General features: G+C 45.9%; 1 protein-coding gene across 2 annotated transcripts; it reads right to left on the bottom strand.

The window, feature by feature from the left end:
* Positions 1-13,217: 13,217 nt before the first annotated feature.
* On the bottom strand, positions 13,218-21,648 carry KCNE3 (potassium voltage-gated channel subfamily E regulatory subunit 3). 2 transcript variants are annotated; one of them, XM_013064330.2, is made up of 3 exons: positions 20,803-21,648; positions 18,492-18,626; positions 13,218-15,291 (listed from the first exon to the last, which is right to left on the bottom strand). In XM_013064330.2, the coding sequence occupies exon 3, from the start codon at positions 15,249-15,251 to the stop codon at positions 14,952-14,954; it is 300 nt and encodes a 99-aa protein (XP_012919784.1). In that variant the 5' UTR covers positions 15,252-15,291; positions 18,492-18,626; positions 20,803-21,648; the 3' UTR covers positions 13,218-14,951. The 2 variants fall into 2 exon arrangements, with proteins under 2 accessions (XP_012919784.1, XP_012919785.1); XM_013064331.2 differs by lacking the exon at positions 20,803-21,648 and adding an exon at positions 16,119-16,237 and having other exon boundaries at positions 18,492-20,342.
* Between the last annotated feature and the right edge of the window lie 4,277 nt (positions 21,649-25,925).

A 25,925-nucleotide genomic window follows, 5' to 3' on the forward strand; every position in this document is an offset into this window, starting at 1 on the left:
TTTCCTGCTTAGTATTTTTACAGTTTACTAAGTGGTACTTGTAAATTGCTTCTCCTGGGGCTTGATTTTGGCTTCTCCAACTCTCGATTTCAGCTCAGGTCATGATCTCAGTGTCAACAGATTGAGCCTCACATCAGGCTCCATGCCGGGTGTGGAGCCTACTTAAGATTCTGTCTCTCCGGGGCGCCTGGGTGGCTCAGTGGGTTAAGCCGCTGCCTTCGGCTCAGGTCATGATCTCAGGGTCCTGGGATCGAGTTCCGCATCGGGCTCTCTGCCCGGCAGGGAGCCTGCTTCCCTCTCTCTCTCTCTCTCTTCCTGCCTCTCCATCTACTTGTGATTTCTCTCTGTCAAATAAATAAATAAAATCTTTAAAAAAAAAAAAAAAAGATTCTGTCTCTCCCTCTCCCTCTGTCCCCACTCTGCCCCCACACTTGCATGCACACTCTCTTAAAAAAAAAAATTGTTTCTTATAGTGCCCTTTCATGGTACACAGCATGTTTTGCATGAGGATACTGGGGTGGTGTGACTTGTTGAGAGTCACATGTTATGTAAGAGGTAGAGCAAGGACTTGATCCAGGATGTTCAATAAATACCAATAAATAAATAAATAAAATGGAGCTAGAGCCAAGCACCATTCTCGGGCCCAGGGTACAATGTTGATCAAGACACAATCTCTGCTATCATGAAGCTGATAAAACAGTGTGAATACAAACCGGTAACTAGGCACTTAGAATAAAGTGTGGTAAATGTAAACATAGGGGGAATATAGGGTCCTTCTGGAGCAGATGAGAGTAGCACTACACCTGATCTGAGTTAGGAAAAACTCCACAGCAGGGTCACTGCCAGCCTTTATGGTACCTGTCTGCAAATCAGAAAAAAAGGTGCCCTTTCCTCAAAATACTTAACTGCCAACTGCCAGAAAATTGTAATAAAAATATGTAAATCTGTAATATCTATTCTGCAATTGGCAAACTCTAGTTATACGCAGTATACAACCTGCACAACTGTGTGTGGCACCCTGCTTCCCAGAGGAAATAATGTTTAAGCTGAAATCTAAAGGGCAAAAAAGTGAGTTAGCAGACTCCCTACCTGTAGGCCCCCTGCATATCCTAGAACTGAGTCTTCTGCCAAACAGGCCATTATTTATTTAGGCTGCAAGGCCCTCCTGTGGCTGCTCTTGTGTCCTCATGGACACTACATGCTTTCCCTTCCCTTTAGCCTGGTCTCCCAGGAAACCCAGAGCACTCACTCCCTGCAGGTCATACAATCTCCCTAGACCTGTTTGTTTTCCAGATATTAGGTTAAGAGTTTGTGTTTCTGGACCGTAGCCCTCAGTGGTGCTTAATTCAAAAAGGAAGAAACCCCAAGAGAAAACCTGATCCTCTCTGGGAGGGGCTAGCCTGGAAGGTACAGTATTTGAAGTCCTGCCGATTGTGGAGCCTTCTCCTGATTGGCTGCTAATTATGCCATCCTCTTGACTGTGATTTTTGTTTTTTATTTTTAACTGTGGTGCTTAGCTCAATAGGAGAAATAAATGAGAAGGGAGCACAGAATCCTGTTGCTCTGAGAATCCTGAAATACTGAACCTGATAGCAATCCCACAGTATGCCGCCCCCACCCCAGCATTCTCATCTAAGTGAACATAAACAGCAAACTCAGACTTAAAAGGAAGTAGAGATGGTTTGTTTTTTATAAGAGAAAAAGGAAGGATTCAGTAAAGGTCACGGACAGCTCCATCTTCCTAGCTTTGGTAACCTTGGGGAGGGTCCATGTGATTGCTGGAATGTATATGAATATTAGATATTTTAGAACCAGCTGGCAGAGGAACTATTTTCCTTCCCAGATCATCTGCACCTCTATATAAAGATAGAACAGTCACATTTCGATGCCCTGGATGTCTTGATCATGAATTTAGCTCCGCTTTAGAGATGTTACTAGTCCCCATTCCTACACTCTACTGCTTATCATAATGCTTGTTATATTGTGTTATGTTAATTATAATATAATACAATGTAATGTAATATATTACATTATATATACTATATGTAATATAGTATATATAGGCATAATAAATATATAATATAATATATTACATTATATATACTATATAATATAGTATATATAGGCATAATATATAATATATAAGGCATAATATAATATAATGTAATGTAATATATTACATTATATATACTATATATACTATAATATATATATACTATAGTATTATATTATAATTTATATTATTATATTATATTATTCCTGGGTTCATTGGAAATTCTTTTCATTCTCCCTGTTCATACTCCCTCCCTTTCATGACTCTCTGCAGACTCTTCCAAGATTAATTTAGGGAAGCTGTTAAAATCTTAGACTGTTCAAATGGAGGAACATTAAAGAATGTCTGGCCTAGTTCTGCAGATCACAGCTAAAGAGCACAGGCCCAGGGGGGCATTGAATGACAAAGGTCAGCCAGAGTGTTAGAGACAGAGTTTAGATGTCAAGCCTGGTGTTCTTTCCACCACTGACACTATCTCTCTTGCCAGGTGATTAAGTTGGGATGAATTTTGGCATGGTTCTGGAAAACCCACTGTCTTATCTTTCTAGCTATAAATCCCTTTTTCCCAGTTCTTTCCTATTCCCTCCCTTGTCTCTCTCAAATTTTGAGTCCGATCCAGGAGCGGCAACAGGTGTTGGGCCTGCCTCTCGGCGAATCCTGAATCTTGGCTGGCAGGCTCCTGGGGGTGGAGCATGCCCTTGTGCCACCCGGTAGGCTGCCAGATCAGTTTCAAGGTCTCTCTGGTAACTTCCAAGGCCAATTCTACTAAAAACTCCTTTTTCCTTGGAGCATCCAGTGATTAGCATGAGGAAAATCTTCAGGTCTCCTTGGAGCTACCCACGGGTGAGGGAGATTTTATTGCTAACTGCCTTGAGCTCCCTAAGGATTTTTCTCTTTTGTACTAAGCTTGACATAGTATTAATATGCAATAGAGGCTATTAAAACATGCCTGTTGGAGGGGCACCTGGGTGGTTCAGTCAATTGAACATCTGCCTTAGGCCCAGGTCTTGGTCCCAGGGTCCTGACCTGAGCCCTCCATTGGGCTCCTGCTCATCAGGGGGTCTGCTATTTGGTCCAAATTTCCAAAAGTCTATTTTTCATGAGGGCTTTAGGTCTCTCTTGGGAAGGAGCTTATCCTAAGGAAAGTGAGGAGATAGACAATGTGGGTCCAGAATGGACTCTTCAAAATTAAAGAGGAGTGAGTCTAGGTTCAGCATATCATGGACTGGTTTCCTGGCCTTGATGCAGCCCTACATCTGTGTCCCCACCATTGGCCTAAGCTTAGTAATTTATGGAGAGGAACAGGGGTGAGGAGGAATCAGCAAAAAATAGAAAAGCTGCTTTACTAAAACTCTGAAGGGCATAAATGATACTTATTAGAAGCCCATGTGACGAAGTATAGCATGATAAGGGGAGAAAAGTAGTCTCTCCTCTGCACAATCCATGTAATGGGTTCTCTGTACTGTGGGCTCCTGAAGGGTCAATGTCACCTGGCATGTGGGAGTCACTCTCTGAGTCTCCCAAAAATTAAGAGGAACATTTCTCAAGGAGCTAGGGTAACTTTGTCAAGAGGTAGAGACAAGAGCTTATAAAACTACAACCAAATTTGAATCATAGAGTAGCAGAGCTGAGAGGAACTACAGAGATCATCTAGGCTGCTAATTCTCAAACTGTGTTTCAGAGAAATTCTCAAATACCTGGGGGAGGGGAAGGAGTGCTACAGACGAAATATAAATGTGTAGTAGGTCAAGGAAGGGAGAAATTGATTTGACACATGAAGGCTTTCAATAAAAACAAGAGGATGAGGAGATGAATTAACCATCTAGGTCAAATGGCTAACAGCTGGAGGGGCTAAGACTAGAATCATGACTTCTGGTTTCTTGTGTATGGTCATATGGGACTTTAGCTGTTACTTTTATAATGTGGTGGCTGTGAGCAGATTACTCAGAATGGAAAGAATTTTGGGGTCATGGTGTATGTTTTGTCCGTGTGTTCCTACTCCTGGGAGAGGGGCAGAGTGGATGTGACTTTTGAATGCAACTGGGTGACTTTAAACAAATATGCTCTTCCTGGAGTGTGGTTTTCATTATTTTTATATCCTCAGGCTCACAAATCAGCCGGGGCAGAGATGCCGACAGAAAAGCCTAATGGAAGGAATATATTTGTTTCTAATTTAGAATAATAACGACCACACCCCACAGATCAAAATCAGGGAAACTTCCACTGTTCTGCAGCACTGTGTTGATCAGCATTTCCAAAAGAGTTCTAATATGCTCTTGAGAAGGGATTCCATATCAATACTTTGGGAGAATGTTTCATATTATATCCTTGTTTTGGAGACTAATGTTGCTCATAGAAAAGTCCCTGAAGAGCTCTGCAAAAGATGTCTATTTAACCTTAATCCAATATTTCGCAAACTTGCTTCCTGATGGAAACTTTTATTCATGGAATATCTATTACCGTACAGAACACACTTGTGAAATGCTGAGGTAAAGACTACTGACTGGGAGCGGAGGAGGTCTGGGTTGTGGTCCTGACTCTACCACCCACTTGCATTTTTCATCATATTTGGACTTCAGTTTCCTCATCTGCGAAAGGAGAAGTTTGAAAGCAACGATCTAGAGAGAAACAGAGGACTACTGTTTATCGCACATTGACTCTGTGCCACACACTGGCATGCCATCAAGGTCCTGACCTTAGAAAGGCCCCATGGTTGGTTTAATCACCTGTTACCATCTGTTCTCACCATCTTGAAATTCTTCATAATATTTTAATAAGGAGCTCTGTGTTTTTTTCTGCACTGGGCCCCATAAATTATGTAGCTGATCCTGTGAGGGTGTGTGTGCATTTAGAGAGAGAAAGAGAGAGATTATCTCTAATACTTAATCTCTCAACTTCACATCAGTCTAGTGAGAATGTGTGTGTATTACTATTTGTGATACATAGATATTAAAGCTGAGGTTGAAAGAGGTCAAATAAATTACTCAAGTTCACGTGAGGAGGGACCAGCAGAGCCCGGATTCCCAGCAAGTCCACTGGGCTCTAACGCTCTTGCTTTCCCCACTAGACCAGCTGCCAGGGCAAACATTTGGAAATTCTAAGATTCTTTTGTTCTTCCAACTAGTAGCTCTATCTCAATCTTCCAATAACAGAAGAACTGCATTAATACCATTTGTTGTCTGAGGGACTGTCTGGCTAACTGAATTAGGGAGTGATGGACCAAATGTCAGGGAACACATGGCTGGGTGGCAGGGAATGAGTGGTTGTAGAAGTCAGACAGACATGGAGTCCAACAAACCTGATTCTGCCATTTACTAGCCATGTGACCTAGGGCTGTACTTCTGTGTCTCAGTCTGCCTCTTAAGTTATTATGAGGATTCAGGGACATAATGCGTTGCTTAACACATGGTAATCTCTCAAAAGATCATGACTATCTTTTTATTAACCACACTAGATTTGCTGTTGTGATATCAGAATACCAAATTTTTTTCTAGAGATTTTAATTATTTATTTGATACAGAGAGAGAGAGATCACAAGTAGGCAGAGAAGCAGGAAGAGAGAGAGAGGGAAGCAGGCTCCTGGCTGAGCAGAGAGCCCGATGCGGGGCTTGATTCCAGGACTCTGAGATAATGACCTGAGCTGAAGGAGAACATCAACTTTTTAGAACACCTTTGATTTATTCAATAACAAATGAAAGAACATTAGATTTCTTTAATTTTTCTAAATCAAATCAAATTTTAATTTCTCTAATTCAAATCAAATTAAATTTAGCTTCACTTTCACTTACCAGGTTGGTGGGACATAACATTTCGGAGCTTTTGTTAGGATTCAAAAAACCTCAAGACTTACGCTACCTGGGAAACGTGAGCAGCTGTGTTCAGTCCATTGTTGTCGTAGCTCATTGTCCAAGCAGGTGTGTTGCAGTCAGATGTATCTGGCCCAGTTGCTCAAGGCATCTACTCCTATTCTATACCTGGCCACCAAGAGCTCCTGCATGGCTCCCAAAGCCATGGCTTGGTGTTCATTCCCCAGGTGTCCTTGTAGTCATCACTGTAGAGATACTGGCAGAGAGCCAAGTATGGATCCCTACCACCCCTCCATCCTCCAACCAAGGCTTGCTTACCCCTCCAAACAATCCAGCTTTGTCCCTTCATGAAGGTACAGGTTGGGGGCTCAGTTATTAAGCAACTACCTTTGGCCCAGGTTGGATCCCAGGGTCCTGGGTTCAAGCCCTACATCAGGTTCCCTGCTCCGCAGGAAGCCTGCTTCTCCCTCTCCCACTCGCCTTGCTTGTGTTCCTGCTTGTGTTCCTGCTCTTGCTCTCTCTCTCTCCATCAAATAAATAAGTAAAATCTTAAAAAAAAAAAAAAAGAACATATAGGTTGGAAACAGGGACTTCTAAATGTGTTCCCCTGAGGTAAAGAAAGCCTCCCAACTTACAAAGGACTAACTGTCTTTCCAAAAAGAGTACAAAGGAAAATTTTCTATGTCTTTTTACTAAGTCCACAGCAGAAAAAAAATTAACTGATTAATTCATTCGAGTACACCATGTTCTCAAACTTTTTCATCTTCTGGGAAGACACCTGTAACCTATATCTCCCTTGGCCACTGTATTTCACACTGAAGCCTACATGTCTTCAGTAAAGACTGAAACTGGGGAAGTAAAGGTTTTGGGGAAAGCACACGACTAGACGGAATATGTTGCTGATTCTCCCCATTTCTGGGTGAGAATTTTCACAACCAACTGTTTGGAATTCCATATTTCAGATCTTCCGAACCCCTTAGGAACAATGAGCCGTGGGTGGAAAAAACACAGGCTTTGGCAGCCTTGATTTTTGGGAGTATATTTATATATACAAACATATATATATATATATATATGTTTGTATTGTAGAGGTCTTGGTAATAGGGTGTTGCAACAGGTTAGGACACTGATGTCCATGGAACAGGTAAAAGGACAGGAAGTGCTGGGTCATTGGGAAAACGTTTTCCCCTAGTAGACACGGTTATGCTAGGTGTCTACCAAATGAAGAGCAAAATTAGAATTTTGCTCTAATGTAGCAACAGAGCTCTAGACCTGTCGTGCCGGGCCCTCTAGTGGCTAGTTCGTATTCAATGAACATAATGCTGTTTTCTCTAGTCTCCATCACTGTCTTGTCTTCTTTTTGGTTTCGTTAGAACCACTAAGTCTTCCATCTATATTCTGCCCTCCCATCCCTCTATCATTACTGGCTCAGAGCTAGGGCACAGAGCTTGAGGGAAATATTGGTTCCTTTGGAAACAGACTGAGATGGAGAGTGGCATGCAGGTTTGGAGGGGAGTACCCCAGTAAAGAAGTGAGGAAGAAGGAGTGGGCAGAGGGAGAAGCTGTCTCCGCATGTGGTTGCGGCTGAAGCCTCCGCTGATCCTAACGGGAGTTCTGGAGTTGAGATGGCACCTGACTCTTCCCAAATTGGTGCCATGGAACCAGAACTTTGTATCCCTGCATCAGTGTGTCATTAGTTGTGAGCCACGTCCAGGAGGGGTCCTAGCCTTGGATGAAATAGTTAGCTGTGACCCAGGACAGCATACAGTGAAAGGAAGAAGCTGGGAGCTGTCAGCAGCTCACATTCCCAGCAGCTGGTGATTTAAAAGATCTGGGCCGAACACCACCGTATCCACTCCTGGGAGTTTGCATTCACATGCATGGGCTCCCTGAGGACTTTGTTCCTCTCTTTTGTCAGTTTTCCCTTGATTCGTGGAGGGAAAGCCCAGAAACGAAAAGTCAAGAGTCACAGATTCTAGCACAGACTCTTGTTGCATGATCTTAAGGATGTCACCTAAGTTACCATGGCCTCAGGGCTAGGAAGAGAGTTCAACCACAGTGCTTCATTTACATTTTACAAAGTGCTCTCACATCCACTTGAAATTGAATCCACTGAACAAAACTCTCTAAACTAAATGAGAAAATGGAGACAAAAATAGTTTGAAAGACTGGAAGCACCCCACACACATGTGAGAGATTATATAACACAATACTCATCATAATGTTGATTTGTTCTCTAATTTATTGAACATCTACTTTGTGCCAAGGTTTCTCCTAGTTGATGGAGGCATAGAGATACATTAGACATGGTCCCTGCCTGTGCCTTTGCATTGTTTCTAGGAAGGGAAAAGACATGCCAAGAGAGTACAATGTGGTAAGTCCTGTCGAACCATAAACAGGGCAGTGCGATGAGTGAAAGAAGCCTCAGTTTATGGGGAGGAGGAGCATAGATGGGGTCAATGTAAAGCTTCATAGAAAGAGAACGTTTTTATAGGTAGGAAAACTGAAGTGGGAGAGCTAATCCTTGCCTCCATGAAGGCAGAAACCATGTCTACCGTATTTGCTGCTGTGTTCTTAGAATCAAACACGTTGCCTTCATCTAGGCACTTAATAAGTATTTGTTGAACGAGCGAATAAATGATAAACCAAGAGCAGAACTGTAAGCCTGTAGCTGTTCCACAGAGCTCTTTTCAGATGTGCTTAAATAATACCATCCTCAGGGACGCCTGGGTGACTCAGTGTGTTAAAGCCTCTGCCTTTGGCTCAGGTCATGATCTCAGGGTCCTGGGATCGAGCCCCGCATCGGACTCTCTGCTCAAGCAGGGAGCCTGCTTCCCCCTCTCTCTCTCTGCCTGCCTCTCTGCCTACTTGTGATCTCTGTCAAATAAATAAATAAAAATAAAAATAAAATACCATCCTCACTCTGATTAAGGGAGGTGCAGCCGTGATTCACATTAGATGCTTTCTTGAGATTAAATTCTTCTAATCTCCCAGCAGATGCTGTGGCTGGTCTCTCTGTTCCCCTTGTCTCCAGCGTTCAGAGTCCGTGCCGTGGGACTCAGGGACCCTCACCCAAGAGCTGTCCCAACTGGCTTATTATTCCCATAGAATTGTGACAACGTCCTCTCTTCTCTTTGTGGCATCTTAGTTGGGGATGGAAGGTGCTGGGCAGGGATGAGATTGTGACTGCCCTATTTATTCCCTGAAGGAGAACAGAGAGGCCGGTCACAGTCTGTTGGGGGATTAGGAGGTTTAGATGTAAGAAAGCCATCTAATGTGACTCTCAAAGAAACCAGCTACAGACAGTGGGGAAAAAACATGGGCTTTGAATGTGGGCAAATCGGTGTTAACATCTAGACAGCCTCATTTATTAAATGAATGTTAAAGAAGCTATTTCACCTCTGAGCTTCTGTTTCCTCATCTATGAAATGGTGATTTAAAAAAAGTTAAGGGGTGCCTGGGTGGCTCAGTGGGTTAAAGCCTCTTCCTTTGGCTCAAGTCGTGATCCCAGGGTGCTGGGATCAAGCCCCGAATCAGGCTCTCTGCTCAGCAGGGAGCCTGCTTCCCCTCCTCTCTCTCTGCCTGCCTCTGCCTCCTTGTGATCTCTGTCTGTCAAATAAAATAAATAAAATCTTTAAAAAAAAAATAAAAGTGGGGTGCCTGGGTGGCTCAGTTGGTTGGGCACCTGCCTTCGGCTCAGGTCATGATCCCAGGGTCCTGGGATCAAACCCCATGTCGGACTCCTTGCTTGGCAAGGTGTCTGTTTCTCCCTCTCCCTCTGCCTGCTGCTCTGCCTGCTTGTGTTCTCTCTCACTCTCTGTCAAATAAATAAATAAAATTAAAAAAAAAAAAAGAAAGTTAAGAGTGTTTGGAAAAGTTGAAATAAGGTAACATGGAAATTCCTAGCATAGTGCCTTTCAGAGGCTGTGTGCTCCTGGAAAAGTAGTTTTTCTTCCCTTTTTCTTTCCTTTCCTGATCACTAACTTATGACTTTCCTACTCCCCAGGAGCTCATTCTCTGTCAGAGTTTAACCACTGCCATAGATGGGTTCTCTGATTTCATCCGGGCAGATCATATTCTTGGTTTCTTAGTGACACCTGAAAGAGGATTCTTTCTCCTATATAAGGTTGGCTGAAAGCCTTGCTTGGTCTATTTCCCTTATGCCTAAACCAATATCTTGGACATTACCAATCCAGGGAGAGATGAAACAAGACTCACTAATGCCAGAAAAAAATGAGCAAAAGTCACACTGCCAGGACAGGCTTAATTATACCCACAAGGCTCCAAACCCCCAACCCCCCCAAAACATGATCAAATCAGAGTAACAGCACTTCTTTCTCCTTTACAAGGCTGTATGTGTTTTCTAGTTGTTGTTGTTCAAGGCCAGTCCTGGGGGAAAGAATGGGGAAGGTAGGGTGAAGACCATTAGCTGTCCTCCAAAATCCATTCATCCCTTCCGTAGAGATTCGGCTGGGATACGACTGCCCAGATAGAAACTTCATTTGCTGGCTCTCCTTGAAGCCAGTTGTGGTCATGTTATTAAGCCCTTATCAGCGGTTGTGAGCAGAAGGGATATAGGCAGATTTTGCCTTGCTTGTTAAGAGTAAATCTGTGGCTCTGGAATTCTGTTTTCTCTCTCCTCTCTATGTAGAAATGCTCCAGGCAGAGTGCACTTGGAAGCTACCTGTTGAAGATGGCAGTCATTGTCCTTATTCTCTGAATGACTGAGTAGAGCAGAGCCATCCACCTACTGGAAATGCTGCCTTGGATCATACTAAATTTGACCTCCTAATCAAATCCTTATAGTTCTTCAAATCCTTCTTTAAATCTCCAGGAAACATCCACCAATTCTCTCTCCTCTTCTTGACCATCACTTATAATATCTGTTCCCCATGTTTTCTTGTAAACTACATTTTTTCCTCTGTGGTGCTGTTTGGTGTTACTTTGTTTTATTCTTTTTTTTTTTTTTTTTTTTTTGGTGTGTGCTTCTTGTCTGTTTAACAGAAGGAGATCCTAAGAGGTGACTCCTTTGCTTCTGCTCCCATTTCCCCAGTAGCACATCTGTCATGGACACTGATGGAGCCCAAAGAGGCCCCCTTCCCCAGCTGCTGTGGGTGTTGCTGCCATCAGTTCGGAGCTGCTCCCTTCTCCAGAGATTTGGCTTCAGCCCAATGTGAGCATCCCCGGGAGGTCAAGTGCCCCCTCTAGCAGCCAGCAGCCAATGATGTGTGACATGGAGCAGAAAATGTCAGCCAAAAAAGGTGGAGCAATTCTGTGATGAATACTGAACTTCAGAACCTTCCCGAGGACTCAGGCGGTTGCAAACCTCCAACCAAAATAACTTCCTTGCTTAGCTTTCTTCCACTGTGCTAGCCTGCTGTAAGCTCACACGTGCCACTTGTCTCCAGAGAATTGCTCTCAGCTGATGAGATCCTCCTTACAACCCTCCCCTTTTCCCCTCTCCCCACCAGAGTGGGTCATAATCAATGCCTTACTGATACAGCGGCATAAAGGACCAGACCCCTGGCTTCAAGGGGGTGTGCAGTTTGTGCCTCAGCCATGTAGACCAGTTCCCTGTTGATTAGACCAGGGCTAGACATGACCTGAGACACACTTTGTCCTTTCTCCCTTGCAGGTTTTTCCTGGAAACTGCCCAGTCAATAAATGCCTGTCTCAGACTCTCTTTCTAGGGAACCCAGCCTCAAGCTATCAGGATCAGTATTCTGCTATCATTTCCCCAGATCACTTTCCCATTCATTTCTGGGGACTATTCAGATCCACACCCTGGGTTGGGTGTGCAGTGGTGCCAAAATTGGGTTAAAGGTGGTGCGGCAGTTAGATGGAGAACTGGTGAACTCTACTGAAGTAATTGTAAGGGATACCTACTAATTATGGTTGTTATAAAGGTATTCCGAGCTAAATGAATTAATGTATAAAATGCTTAGACTACTAGCTGACATATAGTAAATGCTCGAAAGTGTTAGGGCAGGGGTTTCTTTGATCTTTTTTACTCATGAATCCCCAGAGGGCCGAGATGCATGCTTGGCACATAGTAGGCCCTCCATAAATATTTGTTGAATGAGTGCTTCCTGAAGTTTGCTTTGAGGGCTTAACATATTGTGCTGGGATTTGGCCAGCAGAGGGCAGAACTGGTGCAGATAAAAGATCTTGGGCTCAGAAGAGGAAGGGCCACTCAACTCCAGACAGTCGGTGGTGGGTGGAACTGGGGGGGAGGTGAGTACCGAGGTAGATTGAGCCCCTACTTTGTGAATTCAGACCAATAAGTAACTCTGGGCCCTGGAGTTGCCCAGATGTCAGTAGCTCTTCTTTTGAACTTGTGTTCAATGCTAATATACATTAATTTCTGCAACTTACAAGCAGAATTTCTATTATCTTATTATTAATCCCTGTAAGTGTAAGGACTGTGTGAAGGGGAGCCACTTCCATGGGTAGGCACACTGAAGTCCCAGAGATGCCACAGTCGGCCTGCTTCCAGATCAATTTCCCAGCCAACCACTATCTTTAAAAGTGTGGTTTCAGGGCACCTGGCTGGCTGGGTGGGTTAGGGCCTCTGGCTCGGGTCAGGGTTCCAGGGTCCTGGGATGGAGCCCTGCGTCGGGCTCTCTGCTCGGCGGAGGGCCTGCTTCCCCCTCTCTCTGTCTCTGCCTGCCTCTCTGCCTACTTGTGTTCTCTGTCAAGTAAATAAATAAAATCTTAAAAAAAAAAAAAAAAGTGTGGTTTCACCACATTTCTGCCCCCAAGCTTCCTTTGTCTTGTTCTCTTCTTTCACTTAGCCCATTTAGATCTGTCCTCTTTCAAAGCCCAGTTCAAATTCTACCTTTCTCTGAGTCCTCTAAATCTACTCCATCTCGTTCCTTGTTTTTTTTTTTTAAGGTTTTATTTATCTATTTAACAGAGAGAGAGAGTGATCACAAGTAGGCAGAGAGGCAGGCAGAGAGAGAGGGGGAAGCAGGCTCCCCACCTAGCGGAGATCCCGATGTGGGGCTCGATCCCAGGACCCTGAGATCATGACCTGAGCTGAAGGCAGAGGCTTAAGACACCCAGGTGCCCCTACTCGATCTCGTTTCTTAAAACCCTCCTAGGACCATTCCTATACTTGATAGCATTTTCTATTTTATTTGGGAGTTTGGGCTGGGTGATCTCTAAAGTCCCATTCAATTGGAGATTTCTGAATCTGTTGTCTTCCCATTTGTAAAATCTTCTAAAGTAGGTCTTTGCCTTTTCCCTCAAGAAGAACTAAAGAAAGGCTTGAGCACACAGATTGCTCAGCACAGATTTTATGGGGAGAGAACACAACTAACTGCTCATGGGAGTGAACGTGTTCTGTGATCCTTCACTCAAGAAACACATAGGCATTTATTTTTATTTTTCAAAGTGGAAGTAGCGTCCCCCTCCCCTTATTGTACAAGCAACATACTTATGGTCAAATAAATCAAGTATTACATAAATTTTTTAAGTAGAAAGGGGAAATCACCCACAGTCCTTCTCTTCAGAGATAATGGCAATTAAAATATTCTTTCAGAGTTTTTGCTATATACAAATTTGTATGTTTCAATAGGGCCTTCTGGAGAACCCATGTAGATCCCTTAAATAGAATCAAACAGAAGAGTGGGATGTCCCAGTCTGGGATTTGTAGCTTGTAGAGGATTCACTCGCCGCATTGCACATATGAGACCGAACCATATGAAAACCACTGATAGCTGCTTTTTGACCTACAAACACAATTTTATGATTTAACCCAATAGCTGTGATGCCCAGAATGTCGGAACTGGTAGAGCCCTTAGAGACCTTCAAGTCTTAACTATTCCATTTCGGAAGAGGAAGAAAGATCAAAGAGAGAAGTAACCAGCTCGTTACGTACCAGAATCCTTCCACTGAAGCAGATGGATACCTGCCTTGCACAACCTCCTTTTAATTTGGTAATCTTCTAGATGTGATGGTAATCTTCTAGAAGATTTCAATTTGGTATCAGAAAACTTCTCACAGAACTTCAACAAATCAGAAGAGGCTGTGTTAGAGGGAATGCCTGGAGATGTGGCTGGGAAGGGCGCCGCCACACGGCCGGAGAGGCACATGACCCATGGAGCTGAAACACGTCACTACTTAGGATCTTAGGAGGGGGGGTCCTAGTCATGTATTCACATGGTGATGTGTGTTTGTCATTTGCAAAAGCAGGATGTTTTCAAATTACTTTTCTTAAGGAGGGCCCCCAGAAATTGCAGACATTTCAGGCCTGGATCCTGTCTTGTGTGGTGCAGTTTTGAAAAGTGGTAGGCAAGGAAACCAGAGTTCCTGGGTTCCAGTCCTATGGTCCTGCTCTTGCCCAAATGGCCAGAATTGTACTTACTTTGCTTCCCTCACAGGGGGGAAAATCACAAATGTTAAGTATCTTGGAACACATAAAAAATGAACAAATATAAATAAGTCACCTTACTCAGACTCTTATCTGTGATGCTATAATCACTGCTGTTCTTCATGGTCGTTGAAGATAACACATCAAAAAATGTGTCCTCAGGAGTGCCTGGGTGGCTAAGTCAGGTAAATGTCTGCTTTTGGCTGGGGTCATGATCTCAGGGTCCTGGGATCTAGCCCGGGTCAGGCTCCCTGCTCAGTGGGGGGCCTGCTTCTCCCCTCTCTCTTTGCCCCCTCCCTCTGCTTGTGCTTTATCTCTGCCTCTCTTTCAAATACATAACATCTTTTTTTAAAAAATGTGTCCTCAGTGCATCTTCCTGTTTCATCTCCCTTTGCTACAATTTCCTTTTCTCCTTCCTCCAGCCTCTAGCCCCTAACCCCCAGTACTCCAGCCACTGGGCCAATTATTGGTTATTATCTTTTGCTACTTCTATATATTTGTTCACGGGGCTCCCATTGTCTATACAGTCTACCCTTACTGGGGGAAAAAAATCTTTATCCATAAGGCGCAGCTCTGCCAGCCCTTCTCCTCCCACTCTAATGATGACCTCCCTTAGGACTGTTTCTCGTTGATCTTACAGATGGGGACAATGAGGCCTGATGTGGTCCATAACTGGGTTCTGGTGTCTTGATATGCTGCCCTTCCCAGCCCCGTAGCCTCAGATCATAGACACACGGTTCTTGATGTACACATGGTAGGGGTCACTGCGCTTATCCACTTTGCGGGAGCGGGTATATCCCAGGATGAGGCTGCCCACGGTGGCAGCGAATAGAAACATGACGAAGAGAATGTACATGTAGGAGTTGTCATCACGGCCAGGTAGGTTGGCCCTCCGCCCCTCAGACAGGCTGTCTGGCCCTGTCCGGCAGAGCAAGTTGCTGTGAATAGTGGCATTTAGAACCTTCAGCACTGCGTGCAGGCTCTCGTACCAGGTCTCGGTCCCGTTGGTGGTCTCCATAGCAACAGGGATCCAAATGGGCAAAGAACTGGAGGATGCTCTGTTGGTGACAGAAAAGAGAGAGAGATGGCTTCTGTTACCTGTGGCTTGAATTGCCTCCCGACCCCTTCAGACCCAGCTAAAATCCCAACGTCACAGTTTATTCTACCTACTTGTTTGTCTGTCTTCTCCACTAGATGGTAAGGTCAATGAAGGCAAAGAGCGTGTCTGCTCTACTAACTGCTTTATACAAGCACTTAAGACAGCACTCAGCAGATGCTCAGTATATACTTGTGGAATAAAGCCTTCCTTGACCACTGTAACCCATATGAACCTTTTTTTTTTATTATTCTATAAATCATTGAAATGTTTCTTCTCTTTTCTCTCAGAGATTTTTACTCTATAATATAAAAAATATCCAAAGACAGCCTGGTATTGAAAAACTATGTCATTCCCTTTAAGCAAGGATCCACACTCACTTCTTTCTGGAAGATTTCAATGGTGCTCCCTACCCCACCCCCCGACCTTTTTAAAATATTTTATTTATTTATTTGAGAGAAAGAGGGGGGAAAAGAGGCAGAGGAGAAGCAGGGAGCACAACGTGGGGCTTGATCCCAGGACTCTGAGATCATGACCTGAGCCAAAGGCAGATTAACCAACTGAGCCAACCAGGTGCCCTGAGTGCTCCCTACCCCTTAACCATACTCCACAAGTTTTACCAGCACAGCTTTCTCTTTTGGCCAGCAATTACAGATAAGGCAATGTGTGGCTATTTTCTTGTTATTGATAAGCAGACCACATGCTCCTGGTCAGCAGGACTGAGTCTCTCCCTCAAGTCTAGGGGACTACCCTGAAACTGGCTGAGTGTTGTGCTTCCCCAGAGTCTACCTTGTGACTGGCTGGGTGTTCTTCCCTCAGCAGGCTCCAGTAAAGATGGCTACTTCAGGGACTTCTCCATAGGCCAAATACTCAAGTGTTCACTGACCAGTTCCAAAGCCCTCCTGTATCTAGGTAGAGTTGTCAGTCAACCAGTTAGCAAACTTGACTTGTAACCATATGGTCTCTTCCCCAGAAAAGATGACAGCTATGACCATGATTAGTATTTATGAACAACTCTATGAATATAGAAGTTGGGAGCAAAGAATCTAAAAAATACAGCCATCATCCAGGACAGTCCTACCTTTCATACAATGCCTTTGGGGCTCCCTGCGATTTGGTGCTTGGACTACCTTGTCTGGATGGAGGAAGGGAAGATAACAAGGGCTCATGGACTTAAGATCCAGGAGGCAAAGGTTCTCATCTACCATCCCACTTGTCAGGTAAGAAATTTCTGCCTTCTGCTTCCCTCATAACAGCCTATGCCAAGTAACAGCAGCACAATAAATTAATGGCTCAACTGATCATTCAGCCAGTCATCATTTACAGAGACCCACTCTTGGGCAGGCCTCATGCTGGGAGCTTAGGGAGGCTCAGACCCAGTCTCTGCAGTTAGGGACACATTGCCAGGTGATCTATACTGTAGGGAACTGATCAGGGACTACTGGGGCTTAGAGAAAGAAGGGACAAATTCTGATCAGGGCTCAGAGTGTCACAGTGACAGAGGCATCTGAACTGGACATTGAAGGGTTTTTTGGAAGTAGAGAAGGTAAGAAAAGCAAAGAGGTGAACAAGAACGACAAAAAAGAAATGTTTAGAAGAACAGAAAATAGCATAAAGGGGTTGGAGTGTAAGATGTGTGGAAGGATAAGATGGGACATGGGATAGAGAGGCTGCCCTGAATAAGGTCATGGACAGCCTTGAGTGCCAAGCTGCAGAGTTGGAACTTTATCCTGTAGCTAGGGAAGAGCCATGGAGCAGTATTTTATTTTTTATTTAAGATTTTATTTATTTATTTAACAGACAGAGATCACAAGTAGGCAGAGAGGCAGGCAGAGAGAGAGGAAGGGAAGCAGGCTCCCTGCAGAGCAGAGAGCCCCATGCGGATGCGGGGCTCCATCTCAGGACCCTGGGATCATGACCTGAGCCAGAGGCAGAGGCTTTAACCCACTGAGCCACCCAGGCACCCCATGGAGCAGTATTTTAAAAGGGGATACAATGATAAAAGATTTGTGCTTTGAAAGGACACTCTGGCTGCTGTGTGGATTGGAGGGAGCAAGAAAGGAGGCAGGAAGGCTGGTGACAAAGGTCTTGAAAATAGTTCAGGTAGAAGACACAGAGTCTGGAGCTGGAGCCCGGGAGATGACAAGGTAGGGGTGGGAAGCAATGTAAGATGTGAGAGGCATGTGGGGAAACATTTAGGGAGGAAGGGGCCTTGGACAGTTTTACAGGGAGATAACAGACAGATGGGATGCCTGAAGGAGCCCACTTTGAAAGAAATGGCCTTATTGCCCTGTGTGGGCTTTAGTTTCCTCATGTGTCAGAATGATTATCATCGGAAGTTGTTCAATGGGTACAGAGTTTCAGTTTTGCAAGATGAAGAAGTTCTAGAGATTTGTTGCACAATGATATAAATACAGTTAATACTACTGAGTTGTATATTTAAAAATGGTCACTAGGGTAAATTTTAGGTATTTTTTTCCTACCACAATTAAAAACATCATCATCCCTGCCCTGCCTTCCTCCAAGCTAGCTTGAGCATACAGTTTTATTATGGTGAAAAAAATGTTTGAACTCTATTCTCCATTTTTTAAAAAAATTTTTAAAGATTTTATTTATTAATTTGACAGAGATCACAAGTAGGCAGAGCAGCAGGCAGAAAGTGGGGGAAGCAGGCTCCCTGCTGAGCAGATAGACTGATGCGGGGCTCAATCCCAGGACCCTGAGATCATGACCTGAGCCGAAGGCAGAGACTTAACCCACTGAGCCACCCAGGCACCCCAGCCTATTCTCCATTTTTAAAAAAATTTTTATTTATTTATTTGACAGAGAGAGATAGGCAGAGAGGCAGGCTGGGGTGGGGGGCGAGCAGGCTTCCCGCTGAGCAGAGAGCCCGATTCGGGGCTCGATCCCAGAACCTTGGGATCATGACCTGAGCTAAAGGCAGAGGCTTAACCCATTGAGCCACCCAGGTGCCCCTATTCTCCATTTTTGAGAAGTAAATACATAGACACACTGCATACAATGAAGATGAAGTCTCCCTGTTCCCAGGGGTCCAGGCCTCTTTCCCAGAACAGTCCCTGTTACCAGTTTTCTTAGATATCCTTACAAGGTAATTTTAACTGATAGGGCAGAGGAAGGGCAACCTGAATGTGGAAGACTCACCAAATAACAGGTAGATCCTCTGTGGCACCCAGTCAGCTTCAGGAATCTTCCTGTGGGTGCCCCCGGGTTCCTTAGTCGCTCGGCCTCTTCAGGGTGTCTCTGGACACATCTCAGGTCTCAGTATTGACTTGGGAGCTGGGAAGGCCCAGAGTTGGAAAGCAGGGGACAAGGGAGGAAAGGAAGGAATCAGACGCCCAGAAAACTCTTCAGAACCAGGGTGGATCTCCCAAGGCTGGGGCCCCAAGTGTTGTGCAATAGCCTTACTGTAGTTGCTAACCCCCTCCCATTTCCCCTTCCCCTCCCTGCGGCAGCTGGGTCTGGCCAGTCTAGAGTAGCAGTTACAGGAACTATGCCATGGCCAAGGGATATCTGACTGCTGTCCCTCATTTCCAGGCCTGCAACGTCTCTACTAGGTGACTTTATGAGAAGCCTCGGTTTAACAGGTGGATTGGTGCTCAGGGACCAGCCAATAGTGCAGACTCAAATATTCCTTTTCCCAAGGGTATAGGTATCTTAGCAGAAGACTCTGAAAGGTTGAAAGAGCCTGAGACCCAACGGAACCATGTGTGTGGGCAGAATGGCAGCTGGCCGTGGGGTCGATACAATGATGTCCCCAATGAACCTATTTGGACAGACTGGGTAAAACACAGTTACAGCATCAGTGCTATCGGTAGGGCAGCTCACTGTGACAGTTAAAGAAGAAAATGGCACAGATGGGGAGGCAGTTTAATTTCTGCAAAGCAGAGGTGGTGGGCAGGACCTTCAGAGTCCATCTGGTCTAACCTCTAATTAGTCTCCTTCATCTTATAGTGAAGGAAATGGAAACCTAAAGAGCTGTCTTGGTTCAGTGGCTACTTGTGTGACATAGGACATGTGACTTCCCTTTTCTGGGCCTCCACCTCTGTCTGTATCTATAAAATGAAGGGGTTTTATCTCCATAATCTGGTAAAGTCAGCTCTAACACCCCCACGAGGGTACAGATCACAAAACCACACTGTGAGGTTATGGGAGGTTGAATAGTTTGGTGGAAGAGGCATTTTGGGGTCCTTCTAGAGCCCGTAAATCACAAGATAGAGAAGGCTGCCAACTTTGTTCTCACAGATTAAGATGTAACTGAGCTCCAGGACCAAGTTGCACTGAATATTCGTGCCTAGATAAACGGAGAGCCAAATTGGTTGACTTGTTCGTTTTTCCTCTTAACAGGCCATCTACCTGGGTGATGAAGCCAGGGAAGGAGGCAGACTCTGCAGAAAGTGGGGGTAGAGGGACAGTGTGGGGGATGGGGGGCTCTGAGGCGGGGTTCACTGAGTGGAGTAGAGCTCATGAAACCGTTCATCCCTCAGATCCTTCTTCAGGAGCCTCTCTGGCAAAGAAGCCACTGGAGGTGCTGAGTGGGGTTAGGAATGAGGGTCTGGGCACAGGGGTACCCTGCTGGGTCAGGAGAGACAGAGAGCTGATAAAGGGACACGTTGATTCTCTTTGCACCACCTCTAGGTCCAAGGATTGCCGTTGGCCTACTGAGAATTTTGTTCTTCCTTCTGTGCTCCTTGGCTGCACTCATCAAGATAAGTCACTGATTATAAAGTTCATAATGGTGGGAGATGGAGCTCTTCTCTGGAGAGTTCCTAACTTGAAACAGAAGATAGGCCAGTTAAGAAGTCACTGACCACACAGAAAGCGATTTTAAAGATTATTTAGAATCTAGATTCTAGGCCAACTGCTCCATTTTGTAGACAGGGAAACGGAAGCCCCAGGAGGGAAGATGATTTGCCCAGAATGGCAGGGCCGGTGAAGGGCAGAGCTCCAATGGGAACTGGGACTTGGGGGCATGTGCCGTGTGGGTGCTTTTTCCACTACCATTGGTAATATTCGCTGGCGTCTGAGTTGTGCATCACACTGAACGCAGTCTCCTTGTGTTCTGGGGTATCAGGTCCTCGAACTCCATATTCTCACCAATCAAGAATCTGGTAAGGGCTGTGGTGGCGGGGGGTAGGGGAAGGTTGGCATGTGGGAGGAGGCATTAACCTTCCTTTATAATCTCATCTCCTGTGGTCCTTTCTGCTCCAGATACACTCCTGTTCCCCCAAACAAGCCAGGAGCACTCTCTTCCTCTATACTCTGTTGCTATTTCCTGCACGTTAACAGGTTCTTCCTGAATGTTCTTTTTTTTTTTTTTTTTTTTTTTTTTTTTTAAGTAGGCTCTATGCCCAATGTGGGGCTTGAACTCATGACCCTGAGATGAAGAGTCAAATGCTTTATCAGCTGAGCCAGCCAGGTGCCCCATCCCTAAATGTTCTTGACTTGAACTCACAAGTGTCCAAGTTGGGATGGAGGTGTAGAGCTGTGATTTGAAGGATGAACTGGGCATCTTAGGTTTTCCTTCAGGTTTCTCTGGGGAAAAGAGAAACTCCACCATTGGTTCTTTTGGGTTCCCCACTGCTCTGTTTCAGCTGCTCTTTCAGAATGAATGTTTTAAGTACCTGGGGATGTAGTAAAGAGAGGCAAGGGGGGATTCACACAAAGAAGATAGGGAGGGGATCCAAAGACAACCCCTGGGACCACACAGATTTACCATTGGTCCCTCAGGTGGACTTATCACTACCATTGACTGGGGAGCAGTGGAGTGGGAGAGGAATTAAAGGAATGGACCTTAGCACAGAGTTGGAAGGAGACACAGGAGTAAAATTTGACTGGCAGGGATCTTAATAATCATGTTGTTGGTATAAACCGCGTTCAACCAGAGCAAATTAGAGCACCCCCACCTTGAGGAAATCCCCTGCACAAGGCCTCAATCCAGGGGTAGAGCCAGGACCACAAACAGGTATCCCATCCACAGACCTTTCTACTTTTAGTTCCCTGTTGCCTGTAGAACAATCTAGCCTCCTCAAATTGTCATTTAAGCTTCTTTTGGGTGTGACCCTACCTCTAGCCCCATCTCACCACAGCTCTCCCCAGTACCCTGTGGCCCCGTACCCATCCCCAGGGCCCAGATGTTCCCTGGACCTGAACCCCATTGAATCTAAAGGGCAAATATTCTTGGCCCCAAAACACTAGCAGTGGTTTTGCCACCCTCTTCCCTGTGTACCTACCCAGGGTGTGACCACACACACCCACCCATAGCACACACACAGTCCAATTCCCAGTCACACAGCCTGTGATCTTGCCTTTCATGTGTGCCTTTGATGGTTCCAATCTTGGCTGTATGCTTGGCTATGTGACCTTCAGCACTGCATTTACTTCCTCTGTAACTCATATATGAGATGGGGATAATGATCCCTGCCCTGTTTACCTTACGTGGGGACAGGGGCAGACAACAGAGGGGAAGGTGTATTAAGAAATTGCCAAGTATTATAGAAGCATAAGAGAGAATTATTGGGCAATCTGATTTCCTTTTCTATTTCCCAACCTCCAGATTACCAAGAACAACCAACCCTATGTTGCCCCTCCCTCCTCCCTTTGGCTTTCTTTTCTTGGGAGAAGTCAGCATGTTCTTTCTTATGACTCTTCTTGATTCTCAGACATACTTTCCTCCTTCAAGAGCCTTCCCTGGGGCACATGGGTGGTGCAGTAGGTTAAGCATCTGACTCTTAGTTTCAGCTCAGGTCCTAACCTCAGGGTCATGAAATGAGCCCCCCCCCCCAGGCTCCGCACACAGCACAGAGTCTGCTTGAGGTTCTTTCTCCCTCTCCCTCTGCCCCTCCTACTCATGTTTTCTCTCTCTCTCTAAAATAAATAAATCTTTAAATTTTTTTTTTTTAAAAAGGCTTCCTTGTTTCTCATACCCCGATCAGCTCTATCATCCCCTTCCATTTAGCAGTACCATTCAGTAGTTCTGTGGCTGATGGAGAACACACCAGAACTGGAATCAAGAGACATGCTCCTACTGGGCCATGTCTAGCCATGTATCTTGGTTAAGTCACTTCTCCACTCTGGGCCTCATGTTCCCCATCAGTAAGTTGGGGGTTTTGTCTTACCTCTCTCTTGGTAGGTATCTGGAGCACCCACCCATTCAGTTTATGGAGAGGAATGTGTTTTGAGATGTGTGGAGTGAGTGAGGGATGAAGAAGGTTGCTGGTTATCATCTTAAGGAGTCGAGAAAATCTGAAAGCCGTTTCTATGTCTCAAGCAGGAATCTCCTCCATTTGGAACCAGCAAAGTGGATGGATGCTAGGAGATAATGAGGAACTTACACATTTATAATGCACCTTTATAGGAGTGGAGAGAGCCCTGCACTAGAAGTGAGGAGACTTGGGTTCCTTCTGCTTCTCTCAGGTTCCTGGTGTGTCCCTGGGCAAGCTATCTCCCCGCTGGGCCTCAGCCTCCCCACATGCAAATTGGTGAAGAGTGGGGAGGAGGAATAGGAGGAGATACTCTTTATGGGCCCTCCTACAAGGGCCTGTCTGAACTCATCTACTTTCTAGACAAGAGCATCCGAGGTCCAGACCCCTTTCCCCTCATGTCCCACAAAGCGTGCAGGCAACAGGACCAAGAAGCTCATTTTACAAGTGGTGACCCCGGAAAAGAAAGTTCAAGGCATACAGCCGGTATAGGGGACCTGCACAGGTTTACACAACCTATAAACTAGAACCCACTCTCCTGACTCCCAACCTAGACCTCTGTTATTAGCAACAGAGGGTGTCTTTAGGGGTCTTGAGGCTCGGGGCACGATGCAGTAGCGAAAGGGCACGTCGGCTCCACGGAGCAAGCAGCTCTGGCCAAAGAAGAAGACCGCGTGGGGTCCCCGGGGGCCGTTTCTGCGTGTGCATTCGCTGCGGCCCCTCCGGTGTTCGCATGCGTATCTGTGGACGTGGAAAGAGCTTTCCAGCCGCCGTCCCGGGGCCCGCGGGTGCTGGTGCAAGCCCCCAGGGTTTTCAGCTGGGCTCCTGGTACTCCCATGTGGGGCCCCGGGATTCCTGCAGCTCGGTTCTGGGGAGGTCCAGCTCCGTATGGGAGCCGCCCCCCACCTCCCGTCGGTGTTCCCAAGGGAGGCGGGAAGACCTCTGACTTCTACCCCCGGCTGCAGCCCAGCCTTCCCGACCCTGCGAGCGCGCCTTACCTGCCTCTCGGCAAGACTCCGACGGGCGCCCGTCTCTCGACAGGACCCCACACCCTGTGCTCCTCGGTGCCCCCGCACAGCTGCCCTCCGCGTTCCGTCTACCTGTCCGCACACAGCCCGAGGCCCCTCGGCTCTGCACCCCGACCCGCGCTCTGCTCCCTTTAACCTTCCCCAGGGCGCCTCCTCCCCCGGCCGCGCCCGGCCCCCAGCACACCCACTTCTCCCCAGGCTGGCCTCGGGCGCCTCCGCCCAGTTACTTGGCCTCACGCGGCGTGGGCTCCGACCCTTCCGTCCCCTGCAGCGCCTGCTTCCTGGACCGGAGACCGAGTGCCTCTCACTTTGCTTCAGCTTGCCCAGCATGAGACTGATCTCCCAAACGCCAGGCTGAGCGTTGGGTGAGGGTGGAATCCAGCTTTGCTCCTAAGTGACTGTGTGGTGTTGGGCAAATCACTGCTTCTCCCTGGGCCGCAGCTTCCTCTCTGTAAAATGGGTCAAGGTCCTGCCTGTATGCTTTGTACGGTGATGGGTTGGGTCGGGTGAGATTGTAGAATTCAAAATATTAAAGCCGATGGTCACTGGAGAAGTCATCTGCTTCTAACACAAACTGTCTCTTTCAGACAGGAATGCAGAGGCCCAGTCTGGGGAAGGGACTTGCCCAGGCTTCCCACACGTCAGTGGCAGAGCTCCAACTCAGAATTCACTTTCTGTCTTTCACCCCAGCAGTGTCCTCTCCTTCCAAGTCTCAACAGCTCTCACATGCCAGGACGACTGTTGTCCAGCCATACCTCCACTGGTCCCTGCCCTAGAATACCCTGCACTTTCTGGCCACCAGGCCCTCCCCCACACTATTGCTTTCTTGCTGGTGACACTGCAGGCTCCAGAAAAGAGAAGTGGCCAGGGGCAGTTGGGGAATGAGGGTTGGGGGCTGTAGGCAGAGGAGTGGACAGTGGCCAGGAGCAGCCTCTCTGGGACTCTGTGGGAGTGCTTGTCGGAATCCTTTTCAACAGCCTCCCGCCTTGGCATAATTAATAATAAACTGAGGCCAGCTCTCGCTCCCTTGCAAACAAAGATCTGTTCCAGGAGATCTGAGGCACATACTCTTATCACAGAGTCTCAGATTATATTTAAGAGGTGCTATCATCTTAAAAAGACCCACTGCATGGAGAGAACACTGTACAAGATTGCTATTCTTTATCAAAACACATTACTTCCCTGTTTTTCTGTGGTTGCATATTTTGACCCACCTACTCCTTTTTCTCAGTCTGATTAATCACCTCTCAAGGAAGTCATCCTGACTCTGGGCATGAAGAATCAGATTTCAGTCTGCCTAGAAATCACCTCAGAGCTCATTCTGGTAAAGTAGACTTTTGGGTCCCGCTCCAGAGGTTCTGATGCAGGAGATCTGGAATGGAGAGTAAACATGAGAACAAAGAAAGGAAGGAAGAGTGGAGGAGAAAGAAAGAAAGAGGAGGAGGGAGGGAGGGAGGAAGGAAAGAAAAGAAAGGAAGGAAGGAAAGAAAGAAAGAAAGAAAGAAAGAGAAAAGGAGGGATGAAAAGAGGAAGGGAGGCAGGGAAGAAGGAAAGCAAGCAAGCAAGATTCCCAAATGATTCTGATGCCAGTGCTTCTTAAGATCAGCCTTGAGGAACCAGCCCCAGCTCAGGTAGGGCTGCTACCCAGGGCCTTGCATTTCCTCTATAGGACTATCTACTACAGTTATCAAAAGTAACTATTTGCCTACCTCATCTATTAGATCGTGAGTTCTTTGAAGATAGGCATTTAGAATCCTAGTCTTTGAATCACACGGTCTTAGAATTCTAGAGTCATTTAGTGATAGAACCTAAGTTGGAAGGACTCTTAGAGTTATCTGGTCAAATCCCTTACCTGAACATCTCCTATATTCCATTTTGACATGATATTGTCCAGTTTCTCTTGCACACTCTTAGTGACAAGGAACTCATTGCTTCCAAGGCAGCCAAGGCTCTGATTGTTAGGATGTTTTCGTGTTTTAACAAAAACTGCCTCCTAGTTACTTCTACCATTTGGTCTTTGTGTTCACTGGAGACACAAAGTATATGCCTAACTTCTATTCCCCTTTTCTGTCCTTCAGAAACTTAAGGCCTGGGGAGCGTGGGTGGCTCAGTGGGTTAAGCCTCTGCCTTTGCTCGGCTCAGGTCATGATCTCAGGGTCCTGGGATGGAGCCGTGCATCATGCTCTCTGCTGCCTCTCTGCCTACTTGTGATCTCTCTCTGTCGAATAAATAAATACAATCTTAAAAAAAAAAAAAAAAAAAAAAGGAAAGAAAGAAACTTAAGGCCTGTTCTCTACTTCCCTTTCTCTGGAGTGAGGATGGAGCAAGAACTCTGTTAGGGAAGCCAG

Source organism: Mustela putorius, unplaced genomic scaffold (assembly GCF_011764305.1).
Source record: "Mustela putorius furo isolate JIRA1106 unplaced genomic scaffold, ASM1176430v1.1 tig00003987_pilon_pilon_pilon, whole genome shotgun sequence".
NCBI classification, from domain to species: domain Eukaryota; kingdom Metazoa; phylum Chordata; class Mammalia; order Carnivora; family Mustelidae; genus Mustela; species Mustela putorius.